Here is a 26861-nt window from a genome sequence, read left to right on the forward strand (position 1 = left end):
TAGTCTTGAGACCCCATTCACATGCAGTGTTGTGTGATCTAGGAAGATAAAATCACAAAATTAGTAGCAAAATCTTTATTTTGTTAGCTTTTGAAATAGAAAACATGAAGACATTGCTATAATAGTTGTCCCCTTTTAAATAGCCATGTGCCAAACTTTGCCACAGTTTTCCATTTAATAGTCCCTTTATCAGTCCCTAATAGGGAATCTTCACTGAGGCATCTAGAGATTTCCTTACCGTAAAACAAGTTCTCAAACTTCATTGCACCATGACCCCCTTTTTGACAATAAAAATTACTACACGACCAAACACCCGGGCTAGGGCAGCCAAAATCTGGGCCCCGTCACCAGGGGTGGGTGTATCCTAAAGCCCAAGGGCTTCAGCCCTAGGAGGGGGGGGCCTGTAACCTGAGCCCTGCCACCCACAGCTGAAGCCGTTGGGCTTTGGCCCTGGGCAGTGGGGCTAAGGCTTTGGTCCTGTGCCCCAGCATGTCTAAAATGGGGTTGTGACCCACTGTTTGAGAACCCCTGCTGTAAAAGAAGCATGAAATTGGAAGATCAGGGTGCAGCCTTGCTGGAACTGACCTGATTTCTAGCAGCTATAAGGTGTGTTTCCTTAAGTTCTACTTTGCTATGTAAATTTTGGATTTAGAGCTGGCAGTGGTGTCTTTTAAGAGCCCTATATCAGAAGAGATCACACTTCCGTGCAATCTGTAGAATGTGAATATGCAGAAGACTGCTGCGGGTGGGTGTTCACGGTGTGACATGAACTGGTAACTAAATCAGGTTATGCAGGTGGTTCAAACAATGCAGTAATAGTGTGAATTGAACTGATTTTGAGTGACACCATCTGCTCTAGTGAATATGATCTGAATTGCCTGCTATGTCATGCTGGAGCCCAGCAGACTTGTGCCAGAAAAGAGGCTTCTTCATGCTTTGCCTTTAATGTTGCTCAGTATGGTGAGAGAGGGGTTGTGAAGCCAGTTGAGTCCTGAGGCTGACTTTTGACTGCACATGAATCCAGTTTCTTGCTGAATTATTTTACTAACTGGACTGTGGCTTGGTCACTCTCTCTTCTTATGGGTAATTTCAAGGGGCAGCTTTATAGGAAAGCCTGTTGAGCTTTGTTGGCATTTGGGTGTTAAATGGTTTCTCTTGTAGAACAATACTCAAGATCACAGGAGAAGAAGCCAGGTAAGTAAGTTTTCCAAGGACACTAGCACAAAATCAAAACACTGCAACTTTGCCTTTTATTCAGCAAATTTTTCTTGCAACAAGTCAGTACAAAAGGTGACTGTAAGTAGCTAAAACACATACTGGCTCCTCTTCCCCCCCCTTCCCGCTCTAAAACAGATTGAGTCCCTCCATCCAAATAAACTCCATGAGGGGGTCGAGTCTCCAGCAGCCCCTTGCATGGAATCTTTTCAAGAAAGTTTATAGGGAGAATAGAGTTCCTTCAAAATGACCAATAAGAAAAGCATCAAGTTCCTGGTCGTTACCTGGAGGGGCCCTATATGTCTCTGGAAAGAAGGAAAAGATTAGAACGTGACAAAACTAATTTAAAATAGATCAACATAGGGGTTTTTTTAATCCCATTCTGTGCAGTAAATTATTGCTCCTTTAGTGCCATTAGGTAAAAGCAAAGATTATATAACTAAAAGCAATGGGACTACAGGGTACTGAAATCCAAACCTTACCAGTGATCTTTCAGGAATCCCCCCAGAGATACTTAGATTATATACTTGGAACAAGTTTAGAAGTAATTTCAAATAGGATTACTTACTGTGGTGGTCAGCTTCTTCATTCATGGCCCTCCTCTGTAAAACAAAGAACTGTCTTTGTACTCGGGTGAGTGGATGTGTAACAGAGGGAAAGAACAGGAGCAACTGTCTTCAAAAGTTGCATCAGTTTCATGTGTTAAGGGGAAGGTGACCTCATTGAGGTGGCAGATGAGTGAGAAGGCAGTGTCTCATGCCCTGCTGCATGCTGATCGTGGATCAGCCTCAGGCAGTGTCTACTTAAATGAACGCAGGGAGTCTGCCTCAGTAATAGGTGTGGAAATGGACTAGCCCCTGCCTGAGGTTTGCTTTAACATGTGTATAATTAATACACAATGTCCATGTGCTTCAGAAACCAAATGCTGTTTGCAGGATGGATAGTGCTGGATACTAATCCATTACCAAGTGCTTTTAACACATGCCACCTGGTGCGTGCAATGGGATAGCAATTTCACCACTACTGAGATGAAATACAAGTCTTAGGATCCTTGTAACCCATTTCTTTCCTGGATAAAATGGACTGACTTTCTCTGCCATCCCTGGTCTAGTCTCTTTGCTGGTGTCGATTGCCGTGTTTGGGTAACATCTACCCTGGGTAGCTCCCTGGGTAATGTCTGCCTTCTCCTGCCTGATTGACCTGGAGGCTGTTAATGGTGGGAAAGTTCTAATTTCTAGAAAGCAATTAGCCAGGTAGCCACAAGGAGGGAGCAGAAGCCTGACCAGGCCTGTACTGCAGGAACCTACCTGATCTCCTGGTTCTTGAATATCCCTTCCCCCTTTATTTCCCATCCCTAGCACTGTCCAGGTCACTATAATTCACACCTATCATGGTATCTGGGCCCAATGGGCATGGCTGCAGGCTTTATAAGTGGCAGTGGGTTTTGATGTATCCTCTAACAGGTGAGTGGAGGTTACAGGAAGAGAGAACAAAGTGGGGCCATTACCTTTATTTTCTACTTTGAAATCGTCTGGGAGGAGATTATCTTGCCGGTTCCCTAGAACAAAGGCCAGGAAGGAGAGGATGAGGGCATCCAGGATCCCAATGATGCAGAGGATGAAGGCCCAGCGCACGGTGCATGCCCCTAGTGTGTATTTGTCAGTTTTGTCCCCGCACATGCGCTTCACTTCATTGGAATCCCAACCATCTGGGTAGATCAGGCAACCTATCATTAGGCCGGCAGCTGCAGGGAGAAAAAAACACTGATGTGGGCACAGGTTGCACGGTGGTAGTGCACTTGACTGGAGCTGGGTGGAAAGCGTCACACACAAAGATTCCTAGATCCTAGTTCATCCTTTTTTAATGAAGGCATTGTGCCCACTCCCCTTTCCACAAAGGTTCAGCACGTGCTTGTGCAAACACAGCTTGAAGTGGATTTTCTGTGAGCATCTTCTCCTGGAACCTTATTATCAGTTAGCATCATACAGCATCTGAGGCTGTGCTCCTGGAAGCTAACAGCAGAGCTACTGCTGTTGACAGTGCTGGATCAGGCTCGGAATAGAACCAGCCCCAGTCTCCGTTATGTGCCCATGACTACAAACCACCAGCTCAAAGAGCAAGCTGTGGACTAAATGAAAATCACAGAACAGCTCACTGAGTGATGAATAAACAGCAGAACATCCATTTCAACTGCTGTGCTTCAGTTCTCCACAGCTGGTGAAATGGAGAGGAAAGTTGCCTCTGTAAAGCTGTTTCTACATCTGAGCATCAACATCAGAACCACGCTCAAAGGCTGAGTTGTGCTAAATAATGGGTTTGTTAAAATGGGTTAGCTCTGGTCTCTAACTCACACAGCTAGAGGTAGTTCAGACTCTTACCGACCAATCTGATTAGTTCCTCACGCCAAAGCATCTTCCAATAATAATCATGGTGCACTTTTCTATTGTAAATCTCAAAGTGCTCCTCTCAGGTGGGTATTTATCCTTCCAGTCGGAGGAGCTCTAGGACTAAAATTCATAGTGAGGTGCAATTCGGTTAACACCCAGCAAGTGTAGTTTTGCAGCCGGTGTGCGGTGGTGTTGTGATCTCACTTTCCTGGAGCCTAGTTATATGGGAGCCAGGGCGGGTCTGAACAGAAAAGTCATTCAAGTAGAGCTAGAACAGTACAAAAAGAACAGGAGTACTTGTGGCACCTTAGAGACTAACAAATTTATATGAGCATAAGCTTTCGTGGGTAAATGTGTTAGTCTCTAAGGTGCCACAGGTACTCCTGTTCTTTTTGCGGATACAGACTAACACGGCTGCTACTCTAGAACAGTACAGTTAAAGTGGTACAACATCCACCCCACACCCCAGTGTGGATGAAGTTATAGCAATATAAAGGTGCCTTATACCAGTGGTGTTTATTGCCACAGGGGGAGGCCAATAAGCTACCCTTCTAGCAATATAGCTATCCACAGTTGGGGTTGTACCAGCGTAACTATTTTGGTTAAAATTGCACCTGTCACCAACACAGTCATACTCTGTGAGGCCGGGTCTGCACTGCAAACTGCCAACATGGCTATGCTGAGGGGGGGGCTGCTGCGCACTGGGGGTTGGCACGCTGTGGCAGCAGAATCCCCTAGCTAGCTAGTTATTCTGGCAAAAGCGTGCTTTAACTGAGATGGTTTGTTTCACTCATGGAGGCTGGAATAAGCTAGTGCGCCAAAAGCTTGGCTTTGTTACCATGAGTCGCATCCATCCTTGAAGCACTTTGCCGGGATAGTCTAGCTATATTGGCAAAGTGGTCCTAGTATAGGCATGGCCTTAGCATAGGCCTGCTATCCTTGTTTAACTTTTGACCATGTACACACCTAGCTGCTTTCAGCTGCCATCACTGCCATAAATGAGCTGGGAGGGGGTTCGTAATCCCCCTGGCTGTGCTGTCTATCCGTAGTGGGGAGAAGCTGTGTCTCCAGGAGCACAATGCCCTTTGAGAAGGGAAATGCTGCTGCAAAATCTCCCATTAACTTGATCACCTTGGCAACGCTCTTCCATTTCTGCATGAATATGCAACAGCATCCTGTCAAAGGCACCATCTCCATCCCTAGGAACTGTCTCCTCCTAATGGCTTAAAACAGATTTTCAGTGGACTTGTTTGAGCTGGAGGAACTTGTATTACCGTTTGTTTAACCAGTGTTGGGCTAACCTCTACCTAGGTGTATTTTATTGCAGCCCGAGGGATTGACACCCAGGTTAATTTTGAAGTGGTTCCAGTTGGAATCCCACGTGGTTGACTCCTTTTGTAAACATTTAGATATCCTACCACTGGGAGTGTACACAACCCAGTTGTCTGATCCGTTCCTGGTCCTGCTTTCACTCATGTACCATGTCTGCACCATGCAACATCTTTCCCACTGCTATTAGAGCAAATGCAGCAGTGGCTTCAAGTTTTTCCTTTTCGGCCAGGTAGCTTGTCTTCCGAAGTCACAAAGGTGCTTTGGCTGCTAAGTACTGTCTATACTCTCTGAAGAGTCACGATGCGTCACGCTAGGGTGCTAGCCCTCAGAGGAGGATGCCTGGGTCCTAGTCCCAGTTTGCCTCTGGCTGATTGTATAGAAGTGGTCGGGGGTGGGGGGGACGGGGGAGGAGATGTGGGGAGTTGTAGCATTTAATTTTTTGTACTAATGTTTCTATGGTGCCTAGCACAGTGTGTGGGCTCCTGGCATCAAGTGATGAATGTTTTGAGATGAAAGGGCAGCGGGGAGGCTGACCTCAGTGTCCACACGAAGGACTCCTTGTATTCTTCCCCTCAAGCTCCTTGTGTGCCACCCTCCTATCTGTGTTTATTTCAGGGGCTCCCTGCAATTCCCTATGCCGGGGGCTCTTTCTGTCCCCCATGTCCCCATCTCATACAACTGTTTCCTCTTCTCCTCCTCTGTTCCAGGGGCTTTGCCCAGAGAAACCGGGAAATGCTATCCAACCAAGAGCAGGACCGCACCAGCTTGGCCTGACAAGCAGCAAAGGCTTGTTACTATTATGTGAGACAGGGACTGTCACGTTTGGCCAAAGGTATGGGCCAGTTGCCCACATGAGGATGTAACAAGGGCCTTGCCATGGTTAAATTAACAATAGGTGTTGTAAGCATTTCAGATTCCGAGCAGGGATTCTCTTTTCAGATGTGTGAGCCTGGTGCCTAGCACGATGATTGATTTGGAGCTCCTAAGCTACCCTAATACAAATACCGCTGCAATGAATTCTTCAAAATGTCCACATATGTCTCCCTACAAAGGCTGTACAAAGCAACTTCCTAAGCTGCTTGAAAGAGACTTCATTGCTCTTCACCCTCCCCACCCCCCAGCTGTCTGGGTCAGGGCCAATGTTATGTTTGTACAGTGTCTAGCACAAGGGGGCAGACAGCCTATAGTGCAAATGTAATATCCATCGAAAATCCGCATCCTATATAACTTCAATGCACAGCCTTCTGCCAGAAATATGCACTTCCCTCATACGCTGCAGAAATGTTATTGGGCCAAGAGCTCTGGAATGAGAAACTATTTCTTTCTGTGGCACACGCCCTCTCTCCAGTGACACGCGGCTAATGGTTCCCTGAAGTCGCTGCATGCTTGTGGTTATTGTACTTTGATAGGCTGTTTAAATTCTGCTGTATCAGGTTACAGCAGGTTAGCAGCAGCACCATCCATCCCTCTTGCTATTCAGTGGTGTAAAGATGCTGTGGTTACCCCCCCACACATGCACCTTTCCCTGCAGCCACCATTTCTCTCTGTCACTGGGAACACTGTAGGCCAGAGAATGCTCTCAGGACTGTCGATAGCTGCTGCCTGGCAACAGTTTGCTCAGGGTGTTTTTCTCAAAGCTTGCGGGGAGGACAGTAGTAAGGGTATTGTACATCTTACTGGCTTTCCATAAGCCATCTCTCCATTTAGAAGCTGTGCCTTCCAGTACACTTAATTACCTTCCCCTGCAGCTCAACATGGAGGAGGAGGGGGATGGGCGGGGAAGCTTTAAAGGAATATCTACATCGTGGACTGAGATATGATCCTGATACAAATAAAATAGAGGCTCCACCCCACCCTTTATGCCCCTGCTCCACCTGCACCTAAAATAACTAGCCTTCTGGTGTCTGCTCAGTCTGAACATAAGAATGACCAGACTAGGTCAGACTAATTGTCCATCTGGCCCAGTATTCTGTCTCTGACAGCAGCCAATGCCAGATGCTTCAGAGGGCCTGAACAGAACAGGGCAATTAGCAAGTGATCCATCCCCCATTGTTCAGTCCTAGCTTCTGTCAGAGGCTTAGGGACACCGGGAGCATCAGGTTGCATCCCTGACCATCTTGGCTAATAGCCATTGATTGACCTATCCTCCATAAACTTCTCTAATTCTATTTTGAACCCAATTATACTTTTGGTTGTCACAATGTCCCCTGGCAATGAATTCCACAGGTTCATTGTGCATTCTATGAAGTCCTTCCTTATGTTTGTTTTAAACCTGTTGCCTATTAATTTCATTGGGTAACTCCTGGTTCTTGTGTTCTGTGAATGAGTAAATAACACTTCCTTATTTAGTTTCTCCACCCCATTCATGATTTTATAGACCTCTATCATATCCCCAGCCTCCGTTGTCTCTTTTCCAAGCTGAACAGTCCCAGTCTTTTTAATATCTCCTTATACAGAAGCTATTCCATGCCCCTAATCATTTTTGTTGCCCTGCTCTGTACCTTTTCCAATTCTAATATATCTTTTTTGAGATTTGGGTGACCAGAACTGCATGCAGTATTCAAGATGTGGGCGTACTGTGGATTTATATAGTGCCATTATGATATTTACTGTCTTATTATCAATCTCTTTCCTCATGTCTTCTAACATTCTGGCTGCTTTTTTGACTGCTGCTGCACATTGAGCAGATGTTTTCAGAGAATTATCCACAATGATTCCAAGATCTCTTTCTTGAGTGGTAACAGCTAATTTAGACCCCAGTGTTCTGTATGTATAGTTAGGTTTATGTTTTCCAATGTGCATTACCTTGCATTTCTCAACATTGAATTTCATCTGCCATTTTGTTGCCCAGTCACCTAGTTTTGTGAGATCCCTTCGTAACTCTTTGCAGTCAGCTTTGGACTCAACTGTCTTAAGCAATTTAGTACCCTCTGCAACCTTTGCCATCTCACTCCATATCCCTTTTTCCAGATCATTTATGAATATGTTGAACAGCACTGATCCCAGTACAGATTCCTGGAGGACCTGCTATTTACCTCTCTCCACTGTGGAAACTGAACATTTATTCCTAAACCTTTGTTTCCTGTCTTTTAACCAGTTACTAATCCACAAAAGGACCATTCCTCTAATCCCATGACAGTTTACTTTGCTTAAAAGCCTTTGGTGTGGCTCTCAGAAAGTTCAGGTGGGCTATATCTACTGGATCATCCTTGTCCAAGTTTGTTGACCCCCTCAAAGAATTCTAATAGATTGGTGAGGCGTGATTTCCCTCTACAAAGGCTTTGTTGGTTCTTCCTCAACATACACCTCTACCCCAATATAACGCGACCCAATATAACACGAATTCGGATATAACACGGTAAAACAGTGCTCCGGGGGGGCTGCGCACTCTGGCGGATCAAAGCAAGTTCGATATAATGTGGTTTTACCTATAACGCGGTAAGATTTTTTGGCTTATGAGGACAGCGTTATATCAGGGTAGAGGTGTATTGTGTTCATCTATTTGTCTGATAATCCTGTTCTTTACCATAGTTTCAACCAATTAGCCTGGTACTGAAGTTAGGTTTACTGGCCTGTAATTGCCAGAATTGCCTCGGGAGCCTTTTATAAAAAATCAGCATTACATTCTATCCTCGAGTCATGTGGGTCAGAGGCTGATTTAAGTGATGGGTTACATACCACAGTTGTTAGTTCTGCAAGTTCATACATGAGTTCCTTCAGAACTCTAGGGTGAATACCCTCTGGTCCAATTATTACTGTTAAATGTTATCAATTTGTTCCAAAATTATTTGTTTTTTTCATCTATCAAAAGACACCTCAGTTGGGCACAGTGCCTCAGATTTGTCCCCTAAAAAGAATGGCTCAGGTCTGAGCTTCTGCAAAGCAATCTGGTGCAGGAAACCATCCGCCTTTCTAATACAGCGGCCAGGCTGGGTAGCAGAGAGCAGTCTCTTTCAATCAAGAACAGCTGCAGCCACATTAGTGGAGTTTGTTCTACTCCTCATAAACACGAACCTATCCTTGATCTCATAGAGCGATGCACACACACGAGGTTTGGTGTGCTTCTCACAAGGGGCCACATTATGGATTTTTTTCACACTCTGAGTACTTATGCAATCAGTCATTGGACTTATTGGTGGACTTATGCATTAAAGTCAATGACACTGCTCACTCCTGAGAATAGAGGCCCCACAATCTGGCCTTATGTGGTACCAGGCAAGTCCACCAACTCATTGCTCTGACTCACTCACTGGAAATAGTTTATTCCACCCTAAAAATCTTGTTATATTCTCAGGGGTTCTCTCTCTAATTGTGGTTCAACCACTTGCCTTTTATGGTGGTAGGGCCGTCTTTGACTAGCAACTGTGCACAGTACAAAGGCTGAAGGAAGGAAGTTAAGTTAATAAGGCACCATGGAATTTAATGGAATTGGCAGAGAGAGCCGTGTTCAGCTGCTATTGTGTGTGCTGTTCTCACATCAAAGGCTTTTATATGACTAACGGCCCCAAAGCTTATAGACTTGAAGGCCAGAAGGTACCATCATGACCATCAACTCTGACCTCCCGCATGTTGCAGCCACACCCAAGACACAAACCTATCCCTCTTTCTCACTGAATTCAAGGCAAGAAAAAGAAGTTAGGAGGGTAAGAGAGAGAAGATTACCCTCACTTTTACAGGTGAGGGGACTGGTGGCACAGAAAGTTCGTGAGACAGAGTGGCCCATTGGTGGTTTGCTACCCTGTCAGCAACTCATGTCAGCCCTAATGTACTCACTGCACTCCTACTCATTGTTGTCATAATGTTTACCCAAAAGGTGGCATGTAACATATCACTGGAACTCAGAACTCTCTGATCATTAATATTCTTGCATGATGTATGTATGGTAAACCCGCAAAGGACTTTGTAGAGCTGGGCTGCAAATGCATTCTTAATATGGATTGTCAAGCAGTGCCTAAGCCATGCCTGTTCCAGACAGAGGCATGTGGTTCCACCTCCTTGAACTTGTGTCTGATGTAAATTAAGCCAGGTGTGATGGAAGGCAAAGAAAAGCCCATTTACATGCCAGGTAAACAAAGCCATTGGGAAAGCAAGTGGGGAAAGATAATGACTTAACAGTCTCACTGGGGGGATGGAGACTGCACCCTGGGATATCTTCCTGCCTCTTGAAGTGGGGTCAGTGAACTTTAGGAAGATATAAGGAGAGAGAGAAAACCATTCTGGCATCCATCCCTTGGGTCCAGAGCTCTTGAAATCATAGAACATTGGATACTTCAACCAGGGGGTTGAAGTCTCTGAGAACCAAGTGTATGTGAGAAACCTGCTTAGGCGAAGATTGTAACTTGCTGAAATTAAGTTTTTAGTGTTAGAAGCGTATTTTCACTTTTGTTTGCTTATAACCCTTTTTCTCTTTATTCCTTATACTTGGCATCACTTAAATGTTTGCCTTTTGGATTAGTGAACTTGCTTTACTTTTAATAATAACCAACACAGAGCTGTGACTGCAGCGAGTCCTTGACAAACCCCAGTTGGATTAATGAGCTGCTGTTTACTGTCTCTTTAAAGGAGCAGTGAATTTAAGGTCTAGAGGATTGGATGCTACAGGACAGTGGGTGTGGGGGAAATTTGGGAGTGGGGTCATGTTGGGGTCACCCTGTGAAAAGCCAGAGTGTGACCATGCTTCTAGGCTGGCTGATGGTCTCAGGGCTGTGAGCCACAGCAGAATACCATTTAAGGCACCCAGTGTTGCAGGGCAAGGGTGACACAACCCCTTACTGGCCTGGTTGAACCCCAAAGTGTCACAACAAATCAGTGTGGCAGAGTCACAGAATTGAACCTGGATCACCTGAGTCTCAGCCTTATCCCCAGACAATCCTTCCTCTCAGCCCATCAGTTGCCACTGGAGCCTTTTATCTCAGCTGGTGTCCCTTCCACCCCCCCACCCCACCCCCCCGGCTTTGAGATGTGATAGAGAAATCAGAGAGAAGCTACAGGCTCTGTCCATGGTGCTAACACAATCTGCCTAACTCTGCGGCAGGTATGGAGAGCCCCTGACATGAGGCCATCCAGCAATGTCTCCAGAGCTGATCAGCTGAGCTAGGACTGCAGGTTAGACTGGTGGCTACTTGATTGCTAGAACCAGATTGTGACTCAGTCAGCAGAGACAACAGAGGCTGGTGAAAGGCTGAGGTGGCTTGGAGGCTGGTGTACATCTCAGGAAAACTAAGACAGTGTGAGCTGTTAGGAATAGAAGGATGTCTGTATGGTTAAAGCGCTCAGGCGATCTCGGTTCAATTCCCATCCTGCCAAAAGACTGCCCATGTGCCTTGGGCAAATCACTTAGGCCAAGATTTTCATAACTGCCCAGTGTATTTGGGTTCCTAACCTGAGATATCTAAAAAAGACCCTGGTTTTCAGTAAGTACAGAGCCAAAAGTGTCTCATGTTGGGCACCCAAAACCACTCATCGCTTTTGAAAATCTTGGCCTTAGCAAACTGAGGCACACAGAGATTATCTGTAAAATGGGGGTAGTCACGCTCCCTTTGTCTGGTCTACTTCAGTTGTGATCTCTTCAGCACTGGGATTCTCTCACTGTCTGCTTGCACAGCGGCTGGGGCCTCTGTGACCTACTTTTGTACAAGGAATATACGAGGCTTCGGACCACTCTACCATGGGACTTGGTGGAAGTCGCATGGTTTGCAATATTTAAAACTAGACTGTGTAAAGCCCTAAACATATCGACTCTCAAGCACAGTTCAGCACAGCCAGGGAGAGGGTGGTGTGGGTTGGACTGGATAATATCATGGCTTCCTTGGCACGGCTGAGTTTGGTTGCATCTGTCTAAAGACCCGTCCCCCTGCCGGCAGGTGTGTTTGAAACGTGGTCCCTAGGAAAGCACAGGTCTGGTTGCATTGTCCATTTGCTAGCAACCAGCTTAGGCACAGACTGAAACCCTTTCTTCACCGTGAGATTTCCAATGTCCAAACCCAAATCCTCGATCGGTGCCCCCAGCTCCAGCACACTAATGCCCTAGCACTTCTCGGGGGGAGTTAAAAGCCAAGGCATCCCAGCCTGGCTGTCCTCTGTCTACTTGTTGTACTGGGATGGGAAGGTAATAGCTTTTAGCCTCCATATTTCATCTTTGAGTGTATGTAAGAGGAAGGTGGCTGGCTGTCAGTCATATCCCAAACCCTCCTTTACCCTAATCAGATAAATGCTTTATTTTATTAAGGTGATTGAACTCTCTCACCATGTTTCTCTCTATTATTAATCTGTTTAAAAGCCATGTGTCACCTGAACACAGCACAGCTCCTAACCCTTCCCTCTCTGGTCTGTCTGCCTCCAAAGGGAAAAGATGGTGAGAAGGGACTAAGACTTCGCTGCTTTCTTTAGAAAATCAAGCTCCTTCACAGGTGCTGCATTGTTTCCCCATGTGTCACTTTAATAGCAGAAGCAAATATATAAGAAATTGCTACTCAAATCCTCTGGGGCAGCAAATCTTCGGTTGTTCAGGTTCCTTGGACTTTTGAACTGCTTCCAAGCCGCTTATCTTAATCTTTGAGATTGTTTCCTTTAGACCAGTTGGAATTAGCTGATACCTTAAGGGCTAAAGTCAGCCCTGCTGCAATTCCATTGCCTGCAGGGGCTTTTCACCAGCACTGAAGCTGGCCTGACTTTCTCTATCTCCGTGGCATTTTCACCACCAGCAAGGCTCCCTGCCTGCTGAGCCAAGCAGGAACTGTAACAGGATGCTGCCTTCCTCTTTGACATCAATATTTCAGGAGGCTGGATGGGATTGGATTTCAGCAGCTTCTTGCTGTGACAGGGAAAGCACACGGCCTTCACCATGCCCCTTGCCTCTGAGGACTAGTAGTGCTGGCAGGGTTTAATTAATGGTAATTCTACCCAGTAAACCCCAGGCTAAGCTGAGTGGGTTGGACAGCCTGGAAAGTTGTTATCCTTTTGTCCCTAGTGTCACGGTAAGATGCATGCTCTACTTTCTGATGTGCTGGGTAAACAAAAGGAGCACTGGCCAGCAGTGGCTGTAAATTGCCTCGCTATATTAGTCTGCTCATACTTATCTGCTCCTTGACCTGGCATCTGCTTGGCCTGTAGTCGCTGCAACCTGAGTTCATTAAGTGAATAATTTTATGTTCAATAATGCTTGCCTTACTACAAGCCAATCAAGTCCCATACCTCAGAGCATCAGGTGACTGCCATAGGAGTTGGAAGGGAATTCGCCCCACCCCGCCGTGTACAGAATTGCACCTCTTGTTGGGTGCCTAAGGACTTTGCTTCATATTCCTCTAAAGCATCACCTACTGGCTGCTGCAGTGAGGGGAGAGGCTTAGTGGACTAACTGTCTAAGCTAATAGGGCAAATCTTGACCTCATGTCCCATTTTAACTCATGCTCCTCATTTGTTCTCTGCAAGCCAGGAAAGAATTACAGGTCATGCAGGGGTGGCGAGTTATATGGACCCGTGGTGCCCAGGCTCCAGCAATATTCAGGGCCCAGGGGCCCAACTCCACCACTGTTCGGGGCTGGGTCTCTCCCCCTGGCTGGCCCCCACCTGCCACCCCTGCGCGCCTCCCCAGAGCCCTGGCGCATCCTTGCCTCAAGCTGGTGGCTGCCCCCTGCAGGCTCCCGGCATCAACTGCCACCGCAGGGTCCTAGAACCCTCCATCTACTAGTGCCAGGGCAGGCTGCCCCTGCCCTTCCACCTCAGACCCTTCCCTTTTCCAGCAGGACCCTCCATCAGCACAGGGGGCCCCCCACCTGCAGTCACCACTCCAGTCCCACTCTGGGCAAGGGGCAGCCCCAGCACCACCCCCATTGAGACTACAGTGAGGGGTCACAGCAGGGAAGGAGGCACACATGTGATGGCAACCCTCCCCCCGGCACCCACCACAGGGGAGGCGAGGGGGTTCCTACAAGGCAAGTGTGGGGGGGCGGGACTTGGACCCGTTCTGGGCACCACCAAAAATTATACAAACCTGCCGCCCCTGAGGACATGCGTTTTAGAGGCAGGAAACTACCCCACCTCCAACGGCAGAGGAGGCAGAGAGAGAGGTGAGTGTGCCTCAGGCCCACATTTGTTCCTGACTTTCTCACCTGTTTCTTTAACTGGAAAGGATTTTGTCTTTCTGCTCTAAGTAGCACAGGAGAACCGCACACATGCATGTTTGCTTCACCCAGCCTCTTTCCGTCCAGAATTGGCCTGGCTTCGCAAGCTCAGCTGGCTCTTACAGAATGAAACTTTGGGCAGAAGTGGTTAGTGGAAAAGTGCCCCACTCCAGGAGGGGTCCCACTGAAATCAATAGGAGAGTTCATGTAGGATGGTGCTTTTCATGATGAGTAAAGTATTAGAGTGTGGCCCTTTATATCTGCCTAAAGTAAAGCTTTAGATGGGAGACGGTTCTGAGCAGTTCTTCCCTTCATGCTTCAGCAAGTGCAGCTACTGCACCAGCAAGAGCATTGCTTACCTATGTGCAATGAGTTTGACAGGTCTCAGCCCACTTCTCTAGGACCTGGTGTCCATGTTGCAAAATCACTCTTGCGCTTGGCCCTAAATGACACCTTTATTGGTAATGTGGCCTAGCAGATGGAGCACTGAACTTGGACTCAGGAGACCTGGCTCTGCCATTGGCTTGCTGGGTGACTTGGGGCAAGTCACACCACTGGTCTGTGCCCCAGTTTCCCCCTCTGTAAAGTAGGGGTGATGCCACTAACCTCCTTTGCTAAGCACTTTGAGATCCATGGATGAAAAGTGCCATGGAAGAGCTAGGTGGTATTATTACTGGCAGTCTCAGCAGAGACCCCCATGAGTGTGTGGCTCAGGAAGACTATAAACTATCTTCTTCCTCTGTGATGTCATCCTGCCAGGGCATAAATGAGGCACAAAGGTAGGGTAAATGGGGGTGATCTCAAATGCCTGAATGGGCCTGTTTTATGGCTGGGGAGGACAGCAGGTTCTAACTCTGTCCATCTGGCTCCTTTCGCAAGCATTAAATTGACCCAAATTGTAGAAAAAAAAATACAGAGTCAGTTTCTCTGTTCAGTCTGCAGTTGCCAGCCCTTTATATTGCTTCCCCCAGCTCTGGGAATGTCCTGATCTCAGATGGGCCCTGCAGGGGCTGTGGTAACACAAACAGTAATGAGTTGACTCTAGGACATGGATGCATTTTTGCCCCTGGGACTGGGTTGGCTGTACCCCTGGAGCCCCATGAGCTACTCACCTGCTGCCAGCTGCATCCAGGCACAGATTTTGTAGACAGTGGCTGAATTGCAGAAGAAGAACAGGCTGAAGCAGAGGATGCAGCCGATGATGAGGAAGGTAGAGATGCCCACGAAGAACATGGCCGTTTTGAAGGCACTGGAGGGGATGGTGCCAAAGTCCAGGGGGCTGCCCTTGCAGATGAGCTCGCCAGTCAGGGCGTTGCCAATGCAGTAGGAGAAGAGGCCGAAGTAGCCGGCCTGTGGAGTGTCGATGCTGTCACCGATCCAGTAGGGTTGGATGAAGCTCACCACCATGATGACCGCAAAGCAGAGGGTGAAGAGCGCCCACAGCACCCCCATGGCCCGGGCGTTCCGCACATAGTTGGTGTGGTAGATCCGGGCTGCTTCCTGGGCTGGCAGCATCTTCCCCATGGCACGGCTGGGTGGGCTGCTTCTGGGCTGGCCCAGGGCAGGAGGTGTGGGGCCAGGGGCTCCCTGGCTGGGGGGGCTGCCTCCTTGTGGGCACCGGGCTCAGGCTGTGGGCTCCCAGGGAAGTTAGTGAGGTGGGAGGGTGCCCTGCACCCCCCACCCAGGGGGCAGCTCTGGGACCTAGCCCAAAGTCCCGTGTTCAGGGCCCAGCTCTGGAGATCAAGCTCCGGGTCTAGATTCTCGGTTCCAGCCCCCGTGCCCGGCTCCGAGTCCGGGGCCGGGCCGGGATGGGATGGGCTGCCCGGCTCCGTCGCTCCGGTGCCCGGCTCCCAGCCGCGCTCCTGGGGGACCAGCCGCTTCGCCCCGGCCCCTCCCAGCCCCGTGTCTCCCGGCGCCGGTGTCTCCTCCCCTGCGTCCGCCACGCCCGCCCCCGTCTGCCCCTTCCCTTGGTTCCTCAGCCAAGCCTCCAGCAGCGGCCCCGGCCCCCTGCTCCTCCCCGGGGCCCTGCGCGCCCCCTGGCCCGGAGCCCCCTGCCCGCTCCCTGCGCGCTGCGCTCCAGCTGGCTCCGGGAGCGCGATTCAGCACCGCGGAGAGCGCCCGCTGGGGAGCCGCCCGGCCCGGCCTGGGCAAAGGGGCCGGAGGCGGGGGATCCTCGCCCTAGAGTGGGGAAGGCTGCCCTGGGGGGATCTCGCCCTTGTGAGCCCGCGGGTGGGGTGGGGGGGCTGGATGGAGAGATCTAGAGTGAGAACAAGCCAAGGAGACATGGCACATGTTCCTGCCCCCCTCCTACCCCTAGGTGCCTGCGGCCCCCACCCCCGCCAAGCCCCCACCTCGCAGACACGCTCTTCCTCCGTCCATCATCCACTGAACACCAGCTGGGGGCCCCGCCCCTGTCCAAGCAACCAACCAGGGACTAGCCCCTGAATGGGGGCAGGGGATGCCTAAAACAAGGGACAGGAAAGGTGGGGAACCAGCCAAGCGGCTCTCGGGGCTTGTGGGGGGAAGGACAATATGGTTATAGGGCCAGATCTTCGGCTGGGGGGAAATCACTGCTGCTCCACTGAAGTTAATGGTTCATTTAGCTGGAACAATTTGTGTAGTGTGGGGGCTGTGAGCCATTGAAGCAAACTGTCAACCCTGGATATGATGGAAACCACTTCAAGCCAGGGTGTGCGGCAGCCCCCCTCGTGCCAGCACCTATGTTTGTATGTTTTAGTGCTGGTGAAAGTGCTGGATTGACCATCCCAGATGGGGAAGTCCTGTTTATTCACAGATCAGATACAACACCAGTGTGTTTTCTCCTTCTTACTCAGCCTAGCTGCTCCTTACGTAGCTGTATCACTGCTGGACATTTGGGGGGAAATCTTCCCCCATTGCACTAGCCTCAATAGTGCTAGCACTGGCCACAGCAAATGGTGGAGGCAGGATATTATGCCTGTCGCATCTAACCCTGCCCTGACAGTGGTAAAGCAACCTTAGCCCCATCTCTGTGGCTGCTTCCAGGGGCAGAGCAGCATTGTTGTTTATTTGTATTGCCATACGCATAGGAGCCGTAGTCCTAGACCAGGACGCCATTGCGTCAGGTGCTGTACAAACCCAAAACAAAAGGACAGTCCATGCCCCAAAGGACCTACAATCTAAGTGCAGTGCAACACACAGCGAGATTTCCCAACAACATCATTGCTTTCCTGGGAGGAAGGATTTAATCGATACCTCGGTGTTAGCTTTCAATATTATCTGAACTCCTTTAAAAGGAAGAACTTTATTATTATTCTAGCTCATTTAGAAGGGATCATTTCATGTCCTGTAATATATACTACTTACTTGATTTTCCACTCCATGCATCTGATGAAGTGGGTTTTAGCCCACGAAAGCTTATGCCCAAATAAATGTGTTAGTCTCTAAGGTGCCACAAGGACTCCTCATTGTTTTTACTGTTATCTGAGATGATTGCACTGATCTGGAGAGTTTTCAGAGGACGAGGGAAGAGAGTTACACCAGAAATGCATTTGACCCCACAGGGATTGCCTTTCTGGTTTCCCAAGGGCGCTGCGTCTACCAGGAGCAGGATGACCAAGGCAAATGTTGGGATGGTGCTGAATTATTATGAATGACTGATTGATATGAATGTAGTAAGGATTGGTACATCTGAATTTGCTAAAGGATTATGGGAGCAGGGTTCTCTTAGTATCAGATCGTATGCTGAAATTGCACTTGAATGCTGATATAACTATGGATTATGAATGGTTAACCAGAGGCTCTGTGTGTGTGTATTTTAGCTGACGCTTTTATCATGGTTAAGGCTACGTTTTAGTCATGGGTATTTTTAGTAAAAGTCACGGACAGGTCATGGGCAGTAAACAAAAATTCATGGCCTGTGACCTGTCCATGACTTGTACTACATACAACTAAGTAAAACTTGGGCCGGGGGGGGAGGGGCACAGGTGCTCTGGGGGGGGTGCAGTCCAGGGGTGCTGCAGGTGCTGGAGGGGGTGTCCCGGGAACCCTGCTGGTGCTGGGGGGGAGGCAGGCAGCAGTGCATGGCCCGGGACCCCTGCCGGTGCTGGGGGGGGCAATGGCAACGCGCAGCCCAGGACCCCTGATGATGATGGGGCGGGGGGAGGGTTGGCAAGGCTGGCAGGCTCCCTAGCCAGCTCTGACCAACATGTCCCTGCAGCTCCTAGTGGGAGGGAATGCCTGGGGGGCTCCATGGTCTGCGCCAGCCACAAGCGCCTGCTACGCAGCTCTCATTGGCTGGGAACCACAGCCAATGGGAGCTGCAGGGGCAGTGCCTGCAGGCAGGGGCAGTGTGAAGAGCCCCTGGTCCCTCTGCCTAGGAGCTGCAGGGACATGCTGGCCACTTCTGTAGAGCTCCAGCCTCCAAGGTAAGTGCTGCCCCAAACCCCTGCCCCAGCCCTGAGCCCCCTCCCACACCCAAATTGCTGCTGTTGCTGGCCCAGGGGCTGCCCGGCCACAGGGCATATTTCAGGGGCATGTAACTCCTTTGAGAGTGAGTGGTATATGTACTAATAACATCATATGTGCAGTGGCAGTTCCCCAATTAATATCTAAAGAAGTCTGTGACCCTGTAGGATGGGGTCTCAGGGTAGCCAACACCTTGCTATGAGGGATTTTTGTGGGACTTTTGGACCAGAGGGCCTCAGGGTAGCTAAAACCTTGCTCTGGGGGACATTTGACAGACCAAGTACTTGAAAAGAGAAGAGAAGAGAAGAGAAGAGAAGAGAAGAGAAGAGAAGAGAAGAAGTCTCCATCCAGGACGGGTAGCTATACCTGCTTTGTTTGCAATCAGGATACTGTGTAGGCCCAGCGTTATAGGGCCTGAGGGTTTATGCTTGGGGAATTGAGGCTTATTAAGAAGACATATTGTATAGCCTTTTACTGCTTGTGTGAGTCTTTCTCAAATAAATTGCTGTGCATTAAGCAAATTGTATCTGAATTTTCACTGGTACAATCTGCCCAGCTGTGGGCCATTAAAGATCTGTTTCAATGGTCAGGACAATAAAAAGAGTGGCTGGAGAAACTCACCTGCTCCTGACCATCTGTTATCGCTCAGGATGGCTAATAAAAAGGCTGCAAACTGAAAGGCTAGCAAACAAGTTAATCATTGTTAAAAGTGGACGGAGTGTAACAGGTGTGAAACCTGCCCCGCTCCCAGAGCTGGGTTCCTTTTATCATCCAGTCAACCTGCGTCACTGAAATATTTTTTAAAGCAAATATATCCAAGAACAGGTGCTGTTTGCCGGATCCTTCGCGAGGCTCAATGCTGCCAAGTGTTTATCAGTAACGCTGTGGAGCTCTAGCAGACGCTTTTCAGGAGTGCAAGGTACAACTGGACTGGCTGAGGAGAGAAGGTGGGCTGGATGTTTACAGGTTTTTGTCACAGTGCCCTGACTAATTTATATTCAGATGCTACTAAATAGTGCTAATTAGACTATTTGCTCATTTCGGTGGAACGCCGACTCTTTTAGATCCATCTGGCTATACTGGAGAAATAAGTTTCCTAGCCCCCTTGTGGCACATTGTTTGGCAGTGAAGTGGTTAAGTGGACTAGATTTACTGATACGGGTTTGCAAAACAGCAGAATCAACTTTCATTTTATTATCGTATTCCTTTCAAACGAAGTAATAAGGGAGAGAGGATTGTCCGGTACTTAGATCATGGGACCGAGCGCCTGAAATTCTGGATCCTATTCCCAGCTTGGCCAACAAAGTCACCTTGTACAAGTCACGTTAGCTCTTTGTGACTCGCATTCCCCACTGTAAAATGGGGGGACAGTGCTTCCCTAACTCCCTGGCCCGAATTCACTACTGTGGTAAAGCTCGCTAAGGTCCTTGGAAGAGAGGTGCGATATAACTGCAGAGCAAAATAGAGTCAGTGCAGCAAAACTGCTCAGACCATCTCGTAAGTCTCAGAGCGCTTTACAAATATTAATTAAACCTAAGCAACTGGCCCAAGGTGACTCAGTGAGTCCAGGAATACAACCCACAAGCAATGACTCCCAGTGGTATAACCTCTAGACAGCATTCCCACCTTGCAGAGGAGGACTCATTGGATAGCAATGGTAGCCTGTGATGTGAAATTGTCTCTTTTCTGGTGAAACCCTTGGGTTCCATTTGCTCATGTGGGCCCTTTGCCTGTTTCTTCAGGCTGCGGAGCAAGCGTGGCTTGATCGCTCATGTGTATATTTTGCTTAGCTCACTTGGCTTCTTTCTCATGCCAGTGAATATGAGAGTGGAAGTTTGGAAAATGTAATGCTCCCTGTGAATGACCTAAAGGATGCAAATATATGGAGGTGGGCCCTGATCTGAACTCTGGGTCCAAATTCCATATATCCATCAAGGGCTGGATCAAAGCCATGACTCCCCCAAAAGCCTGGGCTTTGGAGATCTTGGGTGCCAATCCTGGAAAATCTGATCTCCTATTTCCATGGAGTAGATTTCATTCCTTGATCTCTCTGTTAAAAAAACAACAAAACAGCTGTACAAAGATCTGTTTGATGGAGATACAACCAGCTTCTGATTCTGTTCATGAAACATTTTCCCTTTGTCATAGGAAAAAATTGCCAAATTTCCTCAAATAGTCTGATATTTGGATCATGCCTAGAGCGGAAGGTCCTTGCTCAAATTCAAACAAAAATAATTACAATGGCGAGTTTAACTAGGAAAAGGCAACTTAATTCCCTAGCAAACTCTTTCTCTTAATTCCCTTTGTTCATAGTCCAAAATGTGTTTTCATGGGGCAGCTCCCTGTCTGTACTGATGGTTCTGGTTCAGTGCCATGATTTTCATTGGTTCTCTGCATTTGCAGCTCCCAGACAGAGCAGGGCTGGCTCATCAGAACCCAACAGGGTGAAATCATTCCCCGCTTTGTGCTTTCCATGAGCTTGCTGACATTGCCTGTGAGGGACATGCAGGTGCACTAAATACTCTCCAGAGCCTTTGAGAATGATCAGAAAGACCCCAGAACAAACTGGGTGTTTCTTAGCTGGTACAGCACCTCGAGGAGGAGATAACAGCAGAGAAATGCTCTGATCCTGCACTCCTCACTCAGGCAAAACTCCCATTCACTTTAGTGGGTATTGTGCCCAAACAAGGACTTCAGTAACAGGCTCTAAGTCCTTGTACAGTATAAGGAGGCTTTACCAAGTCGGGGCGGTGAACTACACATGCAAATTTGGGTTGAGATTGCCTGTGTAAGGACTGCAGGACTGGGGCCTTTCTTTGTTACTTTTGATTCTTCTCTTCTATTTCCACCTTCAATATTTCAAAGCATGAGAGAATTCATGGGCTGGTTTGGCCTTATCAACAGAGAGATGTGTGCTTACGTGATTGGGAGAGGGCTGGTGACGTGATGGCAGATCTGCTTTATAGCCCTGGTACACTGCTGTGCACCTGTTCCTGCCCTGAAAGCCCCAGACGGATTCTTTGGCTGCCCTACGGCCAGATGGCGAGCGCCCTGCTCCTGCTGCTGCTGCTCTCCCTTGCCTCAGCCTTGTCGTTTTCTCACCAGCGAGGCCTCATCTTCAATTTGGTAAGAGGAGACTGGGCAATGCAGAGTTTGCCTGGGCCCAATCCCACGTGCGCTCCAGGGAGGGAAAGTCTCTTGGAGCGGTGGGGAATTAGCTGCCCTGCAGATTTGCAGGCTATGGCTCAGAATATCCCGCTGCTTCCTTTTGGTGTTCAGTCAGATTCCCTGGGAATTTCCTGTGCTGGAGGAGAGAGGTTTTCAAAGGCATCTGTTGCAGCTTAGTACTTCATTTCAATTGATTTCCTTCATTCTAATGACTTTATGGGCGTTTCTGTGGCCCCTCCCCATGCTCGTATGGGAATAATTTACAACTTTGGATGGATTAATTCTAACTGCCTCACTCCCCATGGGGCAGGGAATGATCATTTTCCCAATTTTATGGATGGGGAAACCGAGGCACAGAGCGATTAACGGCCTGCTTTGCAGTGGTGTCAAACAATCCTGTCGCCCATTGAAGCCAAGGGGAGGGGAAGGAGCTCAGCATCTCTGAAAATCAGACCATTGCTAAGTGTCATGGCCAGAAAGGAAGTTTATGGCAGAGCCAGAACAGGAGGTTTCTGGTGTCCCGGTCCAGGGCTTTAGCCATATGTCAGTTGCCACACATTGTCTTAACCACAAGCCAATTCCCTGGGTTTGTGACATAAAAGGTGATGGAGCCAGTCAGAATGTGTAACTCGAACCAAGCCTTGGAAACCACAGCCAGGGCCTTCGTGGGATTCAGGGTGAAGAGGGGGAAAGGTCAGATTCTCGGACGAGGTCACTGGGGCTGGGACACGCAGCCTTCTGGGCACGTCCCAGCAATGGCAGATTTCGTGTGTGTGGAAGTGTGCACAATGGACTCACGTTTGGGGGTGGATTCTGCTATTCTTACTCGTGATTTATTCAGGGCAAACTCCTATACACCTCCCTGGCAGTCTTACTTGAGTTAGGACTGAAGAAAAACTTCAGGATTTGGCCTATAGTGAATTGGATGAAATACAACTTCATTTAGGGTGTGTGTGTGTGTGTGCGTGTGTGTGCACGCACACGCACACGCCATAGGTGACTGGCCACCTCAGACAAGGTCCACTTGGTTTGTACGTGCCTAAAAATACACACTCTGCACCGAGATATACTCATAAGAAACCACCCAGAGCAATTTTTTTCCACAGTCATTTCATTCCAAGTGGGACTCATGTTCTCCGCCAGCGGAGACTCGCCACAGCAGAGCTGGCTGGAGGCAGGGCCAGATGTGCAGGTGACAGAGCGCAGCTGCAAGGTGTGGCTCCCCGTCTGTGATAGGAAGAGGCACAGGGAGACGGACCTTAGCTCTGGGACCCTTGGGGGTCCATGCGTCGGCTCTCACTGTGCGTTCCTTCCAGGACAATGGGGAGCTGTGTCTGCAAAGTGCTCAGTGCAAGAGCAGCTGTTGCCACAAGACTGGTGTGTTAAGCCTGGCTCGTTGTGCGAACCGAGCAGCCGAGAATCAGGAGTGTTCCCCCAAGGTACGTGGCCCGCTAGTTCTGGCTCACGCTCCCACAGATGTGCCTTGTCCTTCCTCATTAAGCAGCGGGTAAAGCAGCTGAGATCCGGATGTGCAGGCAGCTGATAGAGACCCACGTTTGCTAATTGTTTGTGAGTAACAACTATGGGAAGAGGCAAAGCTCCAGCAGCTCGAGGATCCTGGTCCAAACACCTTTGTGGTCCCTTTTCTGTGACATGCCGATAGTCCCTAGTGCTCTTCCTCCTTGGGCCACCCCCTCGAAAGTTCTTGGGTGCCCTCAACACCTTCCATGCAGGCAGGGCTGGATTTTCAAGGCAGGTCCCTCCCACTCTGGGGACACCTCTTTGCCAAGGTAGCCCCCATTCTCCCTCTAGTAACAGCTGCTTTCTGAAGGAAGGCTGCCTGGCTCCCTTGCCCTCTTGGCAGGCGCTTACCTGGTCATGGCGCCCAGCAGCCCCTCTGAGGGGCCTTCCTAATGCCCCACTCAAAGACTGGGCAACTCTAGGGCTTCCCATTTAGCTGCCTCCGGCAGTGGTGTCCTAGCCCCAGATGTGGCTGATGATTTGTTTCCAGACTGTGCTGTACGATTGCACAGGAAGGCCCAATCCCTGCCCAGAGAGCTCCGGCTGGAAGGACAAAGAGCACGGAACAGGGTAATACCACCTCCGGGTCAATACATGGAGGTATCAGTGTAATTGAGCCTGCTGGGTAACAGCGGGCTTAGAATGCGGGACCCTCACAGCTAAAATCACAACACTTGGCTGCTTGAGCTAAAGGACCACATTTCCTACCTGGAACTCTTGTAACCAGCCAGTAGAGGGTGACAAAGACCCATGCTTCATGAGGTGCGTTACTAGACACTGTCTCATGCCATTGACCCCTCCCCTCGCCGTTATGAGCTGGCTGGTTGTTTGCAGGCATCGTGGCGGAGGTGGGATTTGAATACAGGGAGGGCTTTGTGGAGTTGCTCAGGAAGGGTATCCCACAGCAGAGAGCTGGTTGTAGGAGAAGCAGACTGGTTTGCTGAGGCCTTGCTGGTAGACGAGAGGAGGCGCTGGGCATGCTGCAATGTGCCGTACTATTACCCAGACCTTTGTGTCCCCTGCAGAGCATCTATGGGGTTTACTACAAGTGTCCCTGTGAGAATGGCTTAACCTGTGAGGCAGATAAGAGCATCGTGGGATCCATCACCAACACCAACTACGGCATCTGCCAGGATCCTGGGAGCTCGTCCAAGTAAAATGGAGTAACAGCATAGGAAATGTTCCCATGCACGTGTCCCACAGCTGCCCCCCCTTCCCACACACGTGCCCCACAGCTGTTTCCCCTTCCCACGCATGTGCCACACAGCCGTGCCCCTTCCCATGCACGTGCCCCACAGCCGTCACCGGTTCCCACTCATGCGCCCCTCCTCTCCACCATATCTACTGTATACACCAGGCCCTCTTCCTATGCTCCTTTCCCCACACCTCTCACTCCACCACATACAGATACCTGCCTCGTTACATACTTATCCCCATACCCGCTTCCACCCAATCCACACACTGATCCCTTCTGCTGTCACCAACACCTGCACCCATCCCTCCACACGACCCACACCACACGCACACACACCTACACTCAGTTCTGCTGGAGTAACGCACAGGGATCCTGAATGACATTTGATTATCGGGTGTCCCTCTGTGCTAGTTCTAACAATTCAGAACACCCTTCCCGTGTCTCTGGGTGAAACAAGAACGCATCAGTTCAATACCCTCCAAGAGCCATTATTGTCTCTCCCCCAACCCCCAAAAATAACTACCTGCCTCTTTCACGTGCTGTATCTTCAGCTGACACTTTGCAAAAGGGGCTGCAGTCCCCTTCCTGGTGCCCCCTCCTGAATCCCATTCTTCATAAGCCGTGCTGTCCTCACCCAGCCTTGGCCCTGACTTCCCACTGATTACATCATTGTCTCTCTTTCTGCAATAACTGACTGGCTTCTCCATGGTGCTGCAGCAATTCTTGTGCCCATCCATGTCACCCTAACTGCATCCAGCTGGGGATGGGGAGGCGGGGGGGAGGAAGGAGTTCTTGTTGGACTTTCCAGTAAAACTTTTTTTCTCCTGGGGTAAGATGAGATCAGGCATTGTTCCCCACCTCCTCTAGTTAATGCAGAGGTAGCAAGGCCAGGACCTGTTCCAGGGACCAAGATACAAGGAGCAAGGGGTCTGTAGCAGGTGGGAAGGGAGAGGCTGGGTGGGAGGTAGGGTAGATGGGACTTCAGACCAACTCAAAGAAGGCTCATGCCTTGGGCAGAGCAAGGTTGGAGAGGATTTCCTCTCTCTGGGTGAAATCCACCCCTGTGCATTGGGTATTTCAGGTGGTACAAAAGCCCCGGTCCAGGGTGAATTTATCTCCTAGACTGATGCTTGCTCAGTATTAGCGCTGGGCATATAACTGCGATCAGTACTGTAGCTGGTTAACTCAGCCAGTCATTCTCCCTGTGGACTACGCAGGGCAGAGTGCAATTTCCTCAGATTGAGTCCATCACTGAAATCATTCAACTAGCAGCTTTCTTTGCTCTCCAGCCAGACCTCATCTCCCAGGATGCATTGTGGCCACGCGACTCCCACAATGCACTGCCTCTCCTCCCCCTGAGAGGAGATCATGGTGCATTGTGGAAGACTGAGTCCAGTCAGGGAGCCTGGTCTACAGAGGTGAATGGGAGCATGAGGCACCCAAACTACAATTCCCATGAGGCACCACAGCAGCCTTTCAGAATTGAACCATTTTGGTTTTCAGCCAAAATACTTCAGACTTTGATTTTTATTTCTCACCAAAAGTCAAATTTTTCAGCAGGGAAAACCCCCATTTTCTGACCAGCTCTATTCACACCACCTCCTACATGGTGTTACCAGAGAGCTCTATGTATGTGTATATAATCTGTAATTATGTGTAAATAGTTAACAGATAAGGTGCCAATAGCGGGCAGAGTTCCTCGGTTTTGTCCACCCCCAGGCTGCCAGTTACAGCCCTGCATGTGACCATTTTTGCCCTTCCTTGACATTGGCCAGCTGGGTCCATGCCTAGTAACCGGGACAGAGGGGTGCAGCCCTGGCCCTCCATGTACTTGAAAGAGGAGCGAATTCTGCAGGAGACCCTCCACCCCTCAGGCCTCTTCCTTTGGCAGGGAATAGGAGAAGGGGTCCAGGAGGCTGCTGGGCCCCAGGCCAATTAGAGCTTTGCTGGTGGGGCCTACCACCTTGCATTTGCCACAGGAGCTGTGGGGCAGGCAGCATGGCATGTGGGCGTAACAGCCTCTCCCCAGTCTGCTTTGCTCAGCATTCGCCCCATACTAAGCCCTGGCTGTGACTCCGCTTTGAGCCCAAGCCGCACTTCCGTGCATGCTAGGGTTACCATATTTCAGCAAGCAAAAAAGAGGACGGGAGGAGCCCCGCCCTAGCCCCGCCCCTCCCACTCCCCCCCCTCAGAACCTCCAACCCTCCCCCCGCTCCTTGTCCCCTGACTGCCCCCTCCTGGGACCCCTGCCCCAACTGCCCCCCAGGACTCCACCCCCTACCTAAGCCTCCCTACCTCTTGACCCCTGACTGCCCCCTCCTGAGACCCTCCCCCCATCCTAACTGGCCCCCTAGGAATCTACCCCCTACCTTTACCCTGACTGCCCCAACCCTTATCCACACCCCCACCCCCAGACAGACCCCTGGGACTCCCACGCTCCATCCAACCACTCTCCAGCCCCTGACAGCCCCCCCC

General features: G+C 49.5%; 2 protein-coding genes across 2 annotated transcripts; one reads left to right on the forward strand and one right to left on the reverse strand.

The window, feature by feature from the left end:
- Positions 1–1241: 1241 nt before the first annotated feature.
- On the reverse strand, positions 1242–15862 carry LHFPL5 (LHFPL tetraspan subfamily member 5). Its single transcript, XM_034767467.1, has 4 exons — positions 15169–15862; positions 2723–2959; positions 1784–1817; positions 1242–1520 (listed from the first exon to the last, which is right to left on the reverse strand). Exons 1-3 carry the CDS (start codon positions 15578–15580, stop codon positions 1801–1803), a joined length of 666 nt encoding a protein of 221 aa, XP_034623358.1. The 5' UTR covers positions 15581–15862; the 3' UTR covers positions 1242–1520; positions 1784–1800.
- A 5586-nt stretch (positions 15863–21448) lies between these two features.
- On the forward strand, positions 21449–25073 carry CLPS (colipase). The gene is made up of 3 exons (XM_034769263.1): positions 21449–21628; positions 22987–23109; positions 24217–25073. The coding sequence occupies exons 1-3, from the start codon at positions 21449–21451 to the stop codon at positions 24346–24348; spliced, it is 435 nt and encodes a 144-aa protein (XP_034625154.1). The 3' UTR covers positions 24349–25073.
- Positions 25074–26861: the final 1788 nt, after the last annotated feature.

Source organism: Trachemys scripta, chromosome 4, assembly GCF_013100865.1.
Source record: "Trachemys scripta elegans isolate TJP31775 chromosome 4, CAS_Tse_1.0, whole genome shotgun sequence".
NCBI lineage: Eukaryota > Metazoa > Chordata > Testudines > Emydidae > Trachemys > Trachemys scripta.